We start from the raw sequence: 13,290 nt of genomic DNA on the forward strand, positions 1-13,290 counted from the left end.
GTTGCCCACTATTAGTATTTCTTACCGAGTTGTGCTTGCTAATACTACTAGCCTACATAAAAACATATACTGTATAGGCCTATTTGATATTTTTATATATATTTTTTTAATAAAAAATGTTGTATTATTATTATTTTTGAGTGGTGCAACCACTCCCCACAAAAATAGCATGGTTGTTTTTCACCATCTGTGCACAACCTAATGCACACACAAACACACACGCACGTATTAACTGTATATATGATGCTTTCGGGGGGTGCCAATACATTACAGTGACAGTACAGTACAGTACAGTAGAGGGTACAGTAGAGGGACCGCCACACGGTAACTCTGTCTATTCTCAACCGTTTCGGACGCGGTGCGGCACGCCGGAAACGGCCCGGCCCCCTGGGCGCATTCCTGGGGGTTTGGAACCCCCGCGAACCCCCTCGACTCATTTGAATGACCACCTGTGCATCCCATTACATTGAAAACCTATTTACATCACTGCACTTCACACGGGTGTGATTTCTTTTTGCAGTTATTTAACCTTTGTGATAAAATAGGTTATTCTCGCAAATATCATAACATTGCCTAATAGCCGATATTATTATAATGATTATCAATACATAATTATATTCAACGCAACTGATTCTTCCTACCGTCATGCGCTGGGTGATACAATATGAGATTAGTAATACTATTGCAAATGAATACACTTGTTTTATTAATAATAAAATCAATAACACACATATAATTTTTCTCGAGATTTGTATCTTCGAGATGCGCCAGGGAACAAAAGAGAGGGGAAAACAAACGTTTAAAAAGCACATTTGTAGTTTTGTACGTGTTTTCTTTCGCTGATTCAACTTTTGCCTCAGCTGAGCTTTTATCCCACAATTTTGTAACCCATTTTTCACCCCTGTGTCAATTATCTAATGTGATCCTGGGCTCTACACACCCTCCGCCAACCTAGTCCCCATATATGGAGGACATGGGGAGAGCAACGGACTTGAACTCATGCTTCCTTCATGCCTGAGTGTCCAAGTTGCTCCTTTACACCTGACAGGGGGGAGTTTCCCTGGTTGGACGTAGCGCGTGGAAGGAACACGTTATTCCAACCAGTTCCTTTCCCCTCCATCAGGCGCCCCGGCTGGCCAGGGGGAGGCAGTTTAGAGACCAGGATTACTGCATGTTTTTGTGAGGGTACCTACCCTAGGGGACACGGGGAGAACATGTGAGGGTACCTACCCTAGGGGACACGGGGAGAACATGCAAACTCCACACAGAAAGGCCCTTTCGCCAACCCCGCCTCGGGTATGGGCACTGATGACGCGGAGGAGGAAACACGCCGCGTCGAACCCAGGACCTTCTAGCTGGGAGGCGACAGCACTACCGACTGTGCCACCGTGCCCCAGGGCATGTATTGAGATGCAGTGTGTGCTCTTAAGAGCGAGAAGATATCCGTCTAGCCTCGATACTGGGTATCGAGACTAGACTTTCATGTAGGCCATTTTACTAAAAGAGGCGGGATCTGCATGACCCTTTTCAATTAGGACCTTAGCGATGTGACAAGAGGTGGCCGACACGAAGAGCTGACTTAGGTAAAAAAAACAAGAAAAAAAAAACTTCGGCCATTAGATTAACAAATTAACTGCTCGTGAAGGAACATCCCGCCAATTAGAATCCAAACGGCAACTGCTTTTGGCGGAATGTTCCGTCGATTAAGCTTTTTATTGATATCAAACCGGATCACTGATTTCTTTTTTTTATTATTATTATTTTTTTTGCTTGGCCTTTCCTTCTTCAGCGATCCTAGACCGGTTTTGTGCACACGCACTGTCGTTCACTTCTAACAGGCGGACTGAAAAGCTGAATAACTCTAAATCTACGGAGCTCTCCTGGGTTTTGTTAAATCCCGGTTGAATACAAATATACCTGGAAGTCCAAATATGGACAGTGGAATGTTTTTCCTCATCACCATGGTGACGCATGAATGGGACTGACAGTTCTCTTGTCAAGACCTCAGTGAACTTGTACCTTGTACTCAACAACCTGTATCAGAGTTACCACACAATACATCACACCATCATAAAGATATAAACATGACTCCACTGAATTACACTGCTCTCTCTCTCTCTCTCTCTCTCTCTCTCTCCACCCCCTCTCTCTCCCCCCTCTCTCTCTCTCTCTCCACCCCCTCTCTCTCTCCCCCCTCTCTCTCCACCCCCTCTCTCTCTCCACCCCCTCTCTCTCTCTGTCTCCCCCCTCTCTCTCTCTCTCTCTCTCTCCACCCCCTCTCTCTCTCCACCCCCTCTCTCTCTCTCTCTCTCTCTCTCCACCCCCTCTCTCTCTCCACCCCCTCTCTCTCTCTGTCTCCACCCCCCCCCCCCTCTCTCTCTCTCTCTCTCTCTCTCTCCACCCCCTCTCTATCTCTATGTCTCTCTCTCAGGTCATATCTTCCACACATCATCAGGCATCAGTGTGTGGAAGATACAGAGAAGCAAACCTTCAGCATTGACAACATGAACAGGTACTGTCTGAAAATATTACTTGAGTATTGTCAATTTTATTAGTCATTATTCTAAAAAATTGTTTATTGATTATGAATGTATTTTTTATTAAACGATTGATTATTATTATTGTTATTTTTGTCAGCATTGTGTTCTCCATAGGGACTTTGATAAAGTGTCTGAAGGGACACACATTGAGTGTTGAATTGAATGTTCAGGGTTCCTACGGTCATGGAATTACTGGAAATATATTGTATACGTACGATATTTTGGCGGGGCCTTTGTGCCTTGTATTGGTAGGACATAGTGGAGACAGCTAGGAGAGAGAGACTGGGAATGACACGCAGCAAAGGTGGTCGGGATTGGGATTCGAATCCGCGACACGGTGTCAGGCATGCGCCTATTCGGTATGCGCCTGGACCGCTAGGCCAGTGGGCGCCCCCCAACACTCCCCTAGAAATATTTTGAAATTAGAAAAACATTAAATATATTTTTTTTCCAGTCCTGGAAAAGGTTAGGAATTGATCAAGAGTCCTTGAAAAAATATTTGGCTATGCATTGTTTTGTGCTATTGATTTAGTTCATAAAAAACATACATTAACCCATTTTGACCTGAGATCAGATTCTAAAAATGTCTTCTACATCCAGACAGTTTTCTGAAAGAGCTATGTTTCTATGTCAGTCGTTCTTCGATTTTTTCAAAAATAGCAGACCTACAAGCTCGTAGCGCGCCACTCGGTGGCGCGCTACGAGCTTGTAGATCTGCTATTTTTCAATAGCTAAGGCATAACATAATGCTAACACCAAAAGGTTCCCGCTCAAAATGGGTTAATAAAAAACATGTATAACATTAAATCAAGATATGTAATTGTATTGGCCAAACGGGCAGCGTGATTGCAGCCTCATGTGTACGAACACGGGCAGCGTGATTGCAGCCTCATGTGTACGAACACGGGCAGCGTGATTGCAGCCTCATGTGTACGAACACGGGCAGCGTGATTGCAGCCTCATGTGTACGAACACGGGCAGCGTGATTGCAGCCTCATGTGTACGAACACGGGCAGCGTGATTGCAGCCTCATGTGTACGAAAATATCAAATCTACAACTTGAGCTCACAACGTGCTGCAGCTGGTGTTAGCAAAACATTTGGCACAACATTTGTAATATAATTATACCATTCTATATTCTATGCTTTATTGTTGCTACACTGTCTAGTCTTTGGTCTTTGGTCATTGTTGCACATAATGAGTAAGAGACTCATTATTGGACTGAATGATTGTTATATAGGCCTGGAAAATGGGTTAAATATTCTGGAAAGGTTTTGGTTCATTGGTTCATTGGTAAAAATGTGCGGGTTATATTGTTAATGTTTTACAGCTGTACTGTCTCACTAAAATGATGAAATACATAGCATTATGTTATCAACATGGATCCAAGGCAGACTATTTCACTGTTACATTACAAACACTTAACATTTGACTACATATATGGAATATGGCAGCAGCTATACTCACATGGTACGCTTTGGGAGGTCATTTTGTTTTTCTTTGGGGACTTCAGGGTTGAGATTGAGATGGTCAAAGGGCCGTATGATGTGTGATCTACAGTCTATTGTTACAATTACAACAATTTAAAAATGTTGTTGTTTTGTTGTTGTTTATCAGACGCTGTCATCCAGAGTGAGTTAAAATGTTGTTTTGTTGTTGTTTATCAGAGACTGTCATCCAGAGTGAGTTATAATGTTGTGTTGTTGTTGTTTATCAGACACTGTCATCCAGAGTGAGTTATAATGTTGTGTTGTTGTTGTTTATCAGACGCTGTCATCCAGAGTGAGTTATAATGTTGTTTTGTTGTTGTTTATCAGAGACTGTCATCCAGAGTGAGTTATAATGTTGTGTTGTTGTTGTTTATCAGACGCTGTCATCCAGAGTGAGTTATAATGTTGTTTTGTTGTTGTTTATCAGACGCTGTCATCCAGAGTGAGTTATAATGTTGTGTTGTTGTTGTTTATCAGACGCTGTCATCCAGAGTGAGTTATAATGTTGTGTTGTTGTTGTTTATCAGACGCTGTCATCCAGAGTGAGTTATAATGTTGTGTTGTTGTTGTTTATCAGACGCTGTCATCCAGAGTGAGTTATAATGTTGTTTTGTTGTTGTTTATCAGACGCTGTCATCCAGAGTGAGTTATAATGTTGTGTTGTTGTTGTTTATCAGACACTGTCATCCAGAGTGAGTTATAATGTTGTTTTGTTGTTGTTTATCAGACGCTGTCATCCAGAGTGAGTTATAATGTTGTTTTGTTGTTGTTTATCAGACGCTGTCATCCAGAGTGAGTTATAATGTTGTGTTGTTGTTGTTTATCAGACGCTGTCATCCAGAGTGAGTTATAATGTTGTGTTGTTGTTGTTTATCAGAGACTGTCATCCAGAGTGAGTTATAATGTTGTGTTGTTGTTGTTTATCAGACGCTGTCATCCAGAGTGAGTTATAATGTTGTGTTGTTGTTGTTTATCAGACGCTGTCATCCAGAGTGAGTTATAATGTTGTTTTGTTGTTGTTTATCAGACGCTGTCATCCAGAGTGAGTTATAATGTTGTGTTGTTGTTGTTTATCAGACGCTGTCATCCAGAGTGAGTTATAATGTTGTTTTGTTGTTGTTTATCAGACGCTGTCATCCAGAGTGAGTTATAATGTTGTGTTGTTGTTGTTTATCAGACGCTGTCATCCAGAGTGAGTTAAAATGTTGTTTTGTTGTTGTTTATCAGACGCTGTCATCCAGAGTGAGTTATAATGTTGTTTTGTTGTTGTTTATCAGACGCTGTCATCCAGAGTGAGTTATAATGTTGTGTTGTTGTTGTTTATCAGACGCTGTCATCCAGAGTGAGTTAAAATGTTGTTTTGTTGTTGTTTATCAGACGCTGTCATCCAGAGTGAGTTAAAATGTTGTTTTGTTGTTGTTTATCAGAGACTGTCATCCAGAGTGAGTTATAATGTTGTGTTGTTGTTGTTTATCAGACGCTGTCATCCAGAGTGAGTTATAATGTTGTGTTGTTGTTGTTTATCAGACGCTGTCATCCAGAGTGAGTTATAATGTTGTTTTGTTGTTGTTTATCAGACGCTGTCATCCAGAGTGAGTTACAAAGAAGAAACATGGATCCTGGTCAACCGACTACAGGGTCAGTGTTAAATGTTTCATATTTATTTACTCCTTTTCAAATAAACGTTCTATCGCAGGGGTTTCCAACTGCTTTGGACCCATGGGGACCACCATCCTGACTAAGAGCAACCTGGGGACCCCCGTGGGTCCATCATAGACCCTCCTGACACAATAGTGGTGGAGGGTTCAAGCACTATTCCATGGGTTAAGATAACAATAATAGACAATTATGCAGTGCTAGTCAAAGTATTGTTGTAGTCATGTTTAATACATTAAATGGCCACAGCTACTCTGTTGGAAAAATATTATTAATGTCACGTTGCACTTTATCACTGTATATCTCACTGATTTACTGACATAATGTATGTCTAGAACTAATTCATGTTTTAATATGTCTATTTCACTGTGACTCAACACCCCTCTCTGGCCCCTCACCCCCATACAGCCATGAGCTGGCAGGCAGTGTTAGCAGTCTCATCAAGCGCTTTGAAGAGGCCTCCTCTGTCCCCATCAGTCGGTGAGTCAGTCGCTGAAACATCTTTGACTTTGGTCCGCCCCTCGTTGCAGTGACATGGTGACTTTGGTCCGCCCCTCGTAGCAGTGACATGGTGACTTTGGTCCGCCCCTCGTAGCAGTGACATGGTGACTTTGGTCCGCCCCTCCTAGCAGTGACATGGTGACTTTGGTCCGCCCCTCCTAGCAGTGACATGGTGACTTTGGTCCGCCCCTCGTAGCAGTGACATGGTGACTTTGGTCCGCCCCTCGTTGCAGTGACATGGTGACTTTGGTCCGCCCCTCGTAGCAGTGACATGGTGACTTTGGTCCGCCCCTCGTAGCAGTGACATGGTGACTTTGGTCCGCCCCTCCTAGCAGTGACATGGTGACTTTGGTCCGCCCCTCGTAGCAGTGACATGGTGACTTTGGTCCGCCCCTCGTAGCAGTGACATGGTGACTTTGGTCCGCCCCTCGTTGCAGTGACATGGTGACTTTGGTCCGCCCCTCGTAGCAGTGACATGGTGACTTTGGTCCGCCCCTCGTTGCAGTGACATGGTGACTTTGGTCCGCCCCTCGCGGCAGTGACATGGTGACTTTGGTCCGCCCCTCGCGGCAGTGACATGATGACTTTGGTCCGCCCCTCGTAGCAGTGACATGGTGACTTTGGTCCGCCCCTCGTGGCAGTGACATGGTGACTTTGGTCCGCCCCTCGTTGCAGTGACATGGTGACTTTGGTCCGCCCCTCGTGGCAGTGACATGGTGACTTTGGTCCGCCCCTCGTAGCAGTGACATGGTGACTTTGGTCCGCCCCTCGTTGCAGTGACATGGTGACTTTGGTCCGCCCCTCGTAGCAGTGACATGGTGACTTTGGTCCGCCCCTCGTAGCAGTGACATGGTGACTTTGGTCCGCCCCTCGTGGCAGTGACATGGTGACTTTTGTCCGCCCCTCGTGGCAGTGACATGGTGACTTTGGTCCGCCCCTCGTGGCAGTGACATGGTGACTTTGGTCCGCCCCTCGCGGCAGTGACATGACTTTGGTCCGCCCCTCGCGGCAGTGACATGACTTTGGTCCGCCCCTCGCGGCAGTGACATGACTTTGGTCCGCCCCTCGTAGCAGTGACATGGTGACTTTGGTCCGCCCCTCGTTGCAGTGACATGGTGACTTTGGTCCGCCCCTCGCGGCAGTGACATGGTGACTTTGGTCCGCCCCTCGCGGCAGTGACATGGTGACTTTGGTCCGCCCCTCGCGGCAGTGACATGGTGACTTTGGTCCGCCCCTCGCGGCAGTGACATGGTGACTTTGGTCCGCCCCTCGTAGCAGTGACATGGTGACTTTGGTCCGCCCCTCGTTGCAGTCACATGCCGCCCTGCATGTCACTGTATGCCCTGCATGTTCAACCTGTTCTGTTGTATATTGTTCTGCATGTTGTTACACTACACTGTCCATGCATGGCCAACAGAAACATGTTTTACACTATACTGTCCATGCATGGCCAACAGAAACATGTTTTACACTATACTGTCCATGCATGGCCAACAGAAACATGTTTTACACTACACTGTCCATGCATGGCCAACAGAAACATGTTTTACACTATACTGTCCATGCATGGCCAACAGAAACATGTTTTACACTATACTGTCCATGCATGGCCAACAGAAACATGTTTTACACTATACTGTCCATGCATGGCCAACAGAAACATGTTTTACACTACACTGTCCATGCATGGCCAACAGAAACATGTTTTACACTACACTGTCCATGCATGGCCAACAGAAACATGTTTTACACTATACTGTCCATGCATGGCCAACATAAACATGTTTTACACTATACTGTCCATGCATGGCCAACAGAAACATGTTTTACACTATACTGTCCATGCATGGCCAACAGAAACATGTTTTACACTATACTGTCCATGCATGGCCAACAGAAACATGTTTTACACTATACTGTCCATGCATGGCCAACAGAAACATGTTTTACACTACACTGTCCATGCATGGCCAACAGAAACATGTTTTACACTATACAGTCCTGCATGCATGGCCAACAGAAACATGTTTTACACTATACTGTCCATGCATGGCCAACAGAAACATGTTTTACACTATACTGTCCATGCATGGCCAATAGAAACATGTTTTACACTATACTGTCCATGCATGGCCAACAGAAACATGTTTTACACTATACTGTCCATGCATGGCCAACATAAACATGTTTTACACTATACTGTCCATGCATGGCCAATAGAAACATGTTTTACACTACACTGTCCATGCATGGCCAACAGAAACATGTTTTACACTATACTGTCCATGCATGGCCAATAGAAACATGTTTTACACTATACTGTCCATGCATGGCCAACATAAACATGTTTTACACTACACTTTCCATGCATGGCCAACAGAAACATGTTTTACACTATACTGTCCATGCATGGCCAACAGAAACATGTTTTACACTATACTGTCCATGCATGGCCAACAGAAACATGTTTTACACTATACTGTTCATGCATGGCCAATAGAAACAAACTTTTCAGTATTATTACCCATAGGTCTGATACCCGTAGAGCATCAGACCTCCCACACCCACACTCTTTGACGATGGAGAGGGACACTATATTTCTACACTCACTCTAGAGGGCCACGTTGCATAATACTGTCGTAGCAAAGATAGCTGCTCTACAAGCTCAAAACGCGTCGCATTGCGACGCATTTTTTTTGCTATTACTTGAATTTAAATCCTGAATAATCTTTCGCATTTCTTTCAATTGAAATCCTGAAAATTAACATTTCTATTTAATTTCAAATGCATTTAATTAGTTATGTTAACTGTATGCACTAAATACAAGTTGTTTCTGATATTCTGATATTAACCTGTGGGCCGTGGGGGCCGCATGTGGCCCATGTATGCTCTGATATGAACAATACGGCCATCACACGCTAAGCACTGGTAGCAGCCAAAGAGTGTTTAGTTATTTGCACACTGATTGATTGGTGATGGATGTGGAGGCACCGCATTGGCGCTTCAGTGTTATGTGTTTCATAATCTTGTTTATCTTCCTGTCAGGGTTGATCATCAGAGAGCAGAGTCTCCTGTACCCAGCTGTGTCTCCATGAAGAGTGACCGCTCCAAGGGAGGATGGATTGACTTCAAAGATGGACACCAGTCTACTGATCAGAGGTCAGAATGTAAAACTATCAGAAAACAACATATGATGTAGTTTTATTAAACTCTACTGATCAGAGGTCAGAATGTAAAACTATCAGAAAACAACACATGGTATAGTTTTATTAAACTCTAATGATCTGATGAGGTCAGAAGTCATACAACTATTGGTCTGATTATTCATGATGTTAATTCATCTCCCAAAACATCACATCATTTTTCCAGAGCAGCATCCATTATGAAACCGTGTGCGTTCAAACACACAAAAATACAGTGATCTCTAGAAAAGGGTCACACTCCCTCTCAACTGCTTGTTAATTTATTTGCTCCAGCTGTGTAAGCTCACAGTATGCACTGAGCATTGGGCAATAGCAGATTGATCCTCTGCGACTGTTCTTTATTGACAGAGAAGCAGTAGTTGAGCGCTAGCTGCTGCTGTTTGCTAATAATGCTACAGAACTAAGTGCTAACAGCACATGCATACTATAGAACGCACACACGACACAGTGTGTAGAACAGTGGTTCTCAAAGTGGAGTTCCAAGTGGTCCCCAGCTAAATGATAGATGGTTAGGAACCAAATGGACAGTTAGAACCCAGAGACATGAGAGAAATGGACCTGCTAGGGTCCATTTGTTGTTAAATTAACATTGATTTTGCAATATAAATTGTGGTCCCAGACATGAAAATGCCATTAATATACAGTAAATGATTGATTTTTAACTGCCTTTTATCTAAAGAGAAATATACAAATGTTTAGGGTGATATTTCTCTGAAATTACCAGAGATAAGATGATAATTGATCTGTAAAGTAAACCCACTCACAGCCTTTGATAAAAAATAAAAATAAAATATCTGTGTGCACGGTTCTTTCCTGTGCACAGTAAACACTGTGGTGTGTAGGACACGCACCCACATGCACGCACATGCACGCACAAGCACACACACGGACATTTTGTGCATTTACAGGTAGATTTACAACCAGTAAAAGCAGCTGACCTCTACTGTCTCTGTTATCATGTTGCATTGACCTGAAACCAACCTGATGTTGTTAGACTTTGATACGGAACATGTTGAAACGGCTCATAGAATCATAAAGTTTAATATCTAACGTGGTTAGAGTGTACGCCCTGACACTGGGAGGTTGGGGTTCAATCCCCGGCCGGGTCATACCAAATAGAACCCAGTGCCTCCCTGCTTGACACTCAGCATCAAGGGTTGAATTGGGGGTAAGTCCCTGCAACATACTAGAGTCCTGTCCAGGGGGTGTACCTGTACATCAAGCTGCCTCACGCTACAGAAACAGGAGATGGGCCTCATGGCTCGGCAAGGCTATACTTACTACATTTTAAGAAACACGTTTTCTTTTAATTAGCGGACAGCTAATTTGACTTGACTTGACTTGTGTGTCCTATTTAAAATATCTGTTAAATATCTAGATGTGATGATATATGTGTATCGACTACTCTGACTATTTGATGAATAAATGTAATGTTGGTTGTCATGGTGTCAGGGTTGATCATCAGAGAGCAGAGTCTCCTGTACCCAGCTGTGTCTCCATGAAGAGTGACCGCTCCAAGGGAGGATGGATTGACTTCAAAGATGGACACCAGTCTACTGATCAGAGGTCAGAAGTTATAAGACTATTGGTCTGATTATTCATGATGTTAACATTAATTTATCCAGAGCAGCATCCGTTATGAAACCGTGTGCGTTCAAATGCACAAAATAATACAGTGATCTGTAGAAAAGGGTCACTCCCTGTCCCTGGAGCCACAGGTCACCCAGGATAGCTGGCCTAACCATCCAAATCTGTAGTGGAAATAGTTGTACAATATACAGTACAACCTTACACATCTGAGTGGCCTCTATGGGCAGAAGGGAAGGGGGCGCACACATTAGTCCGACGTGCAATAGTCCGACACATGCGCGAGTCTGACACATGCGTGGCTGGTTAAAACTCACCCTTGGCTTCCTATGAGGTTAGGGTTAGGTTAGGGTTTGGGGTAGGGTGTTGGAGTAAGGCCTGTCGGACTGTTAGAACGTCAGACCAAACACACCAAGGTTAGGGTTTGGTTAGGGTTTGGGGTAGGGTGTTGGAGTAAGGCCTGTCGGACTGTTAGAACGTCAGACCAAACACACCAAGGTTAGGGTTAGGTTAGGGTTTGGGGTAGGGTGTTGGAGTAATGCCTGTCGGACTGTTAGAACGTCAGACCAAACACACCAAGGTTAGGGTTTGGGGTAGGGTGTTGGAGTAATGCCTGTCGGACTGTTAGAACGTCAGACCAAACACACCAAGGTTAGGGTTTGGTTAGGGTTTGGGGTAGGGTGTTGGAGTAATGCCTGTCGGACTGTTAGAACGTCAGACCAAACACACCAAATGTTGGTGCGGAAGTATAGAGCGTTCTTCTGCATGGGTCCTTCAAACACCACTGAGCAACTTCCATTGAAAGTCCTGTCTCTAGATTATAATGCTCTGTGACCGTTTTATTGACAGAGAAGCAGTAGTTGAGCACTAGCTGCTGATCTTTGCTAATAATGCTACAGAACTATAAGTGGTAACAACACATGTATGCTATAGAACGCACACACATAGCTTACACAGTGTGTAGGACAGTGGTTCTCAAAGAGGGGTCCGTGAACCCCCAGGGGTCCTTGAGGGAGTTCCAGGGGGTCCCCAGCTAAATGATAGATGGTTAGGAACCAAATGGACCCTTATAACCCAGAGACCTAAGAGAAATGGACCTGTTGGCTGTTAGGGTCCATTTGGTTCCATGTGTACACTCAGTTAAATTTACTTTGATTATGCAATATATAAACTGGGGTCCCAGAGATGGAAATGCCATTATCTACACAGTAAATGTTTGATTTTTAAAGGCCTGATCTGAAGAGAAATATACAAATGTTTATTTTAAAAAGGGTGATATTTCTCAGAGATTACCAGAGATAAAATGAGAATTGATTTTGATTGATTGATTGAAATATTTATTAACAGTTTTACAGTACATTTCAAGCACAAACTCAATACAAAGACTGTTAACTGTGAGTGGACGACCCAATTAAGCATTACACTTGTTTACAAGAGGGTCCACCTTGTTCAATTCATCAAAACATTTAGAGACGTACAAATAGACACTTCTATATAGTCAAAGAACAGAACAGGAATTCATCATAAAGGAGGTAAAAAGGAAAAAGAAACATATACAGTGAGGGGAAAAAGGGGTGGGGGGGGATTCAGATTTCATGGGGGCCAGTTTCGAATTGCAGCCGTCTGTAGGTGCCCTTTGAGAGCGGTTTTGAAGGAGTCAAGGGATTTGCATGTCTTAATGACTGTTGGTAGGGCGTTCCACATTTTGGTGGCATAGGAGCGAAAATAATTTAGTCCCTTGTTTGTGTGGAATGTGGGTTGTACATGGTTCGTTGCACTCCCTCTGGTGTTGTGGGTGTGGACTTCGTTAACATTAAGGAAGTATCTAGACAGGTACATGGGTATCTTGGTGGAGTATCGAATCTTGTGGACCAGACCCATTGCAATCTGTAAAGTAAACACACTCACAGCCTTTGATAAATACAAATAAAAATCTCTATATCTGTGTGCACGGTTCTTTCCTGTGCACAGTAAACACTGCGGTGCGTGTCCACACACCCACATGCACGCACACGCATGCACACACGGACATTTTGTGCATTTAGGCCTACAGATAGATGTACAAGCAGTGAAACCAGCTGACCTCTACTGTCTCTGTTATCATGTTGTATTGGCCTGAAACCAACCTGATGTTGTTAGACTTTGATACGGAACATGTTGAAACGGCTCATAGAATCATAAAGTTTAATATCTAACTCACATTTTAAGAAACACTTTTTTTTATTAGCGGACAGAACATAATTATGTAACGTAGCTAATTTGACTTGACTTGACTTGTGTGTCCTAATTTTAAAAACAAAGTATTTTAATATC

General features: G+C 43.6%; 1 protein-coding gene across 1 annotated transcript in view; it reads left to right on the plus strand.

Moving 5' to 3' along the window:
- Positions 1-2,504: 2,504 nt before the first annotated feature.
- Positions 2,505-13,290, plus strand: part of LOC306925174 (NACHT, LRR and PYD domains-containing protein 3-like) — a gene marked incomplete at its 5' end in the record, with an annotated part of 40,757 nt that continues 29,971 nt past the window's right edge. The window contains 4 exons of the mRNA XM_079503864.1: positions 2,505-2,512; positions 6,095-6,166; positions 9,233-9,346; positions 10,843-10,956. Of these exons, the coding sequence (XP_079359990.1) occupies positions 2,505-2,512; positions 6,095-6,166; positions 9,233-9,346; positions 10,843-10,956 (308 nt within the window). The remainder of the gene's footprint in view (positions 2,513-6,094; positions 6,167-9,232; positions 9,347-10,842; positions 10,957-13,290) is intronic.

The sequence above is a fragment of the Electrona antarctica genome (genome assembly GCF_951216825.1).
Source record: "Electrona antarctica genome assembly, chromosome: 6".
Lineage (NCBI taxonomy): Eukaryota > Metazoa > Chordata > Actinopteri > Myctophiformes > Myctophidae > Electrona > Electrona antarctica.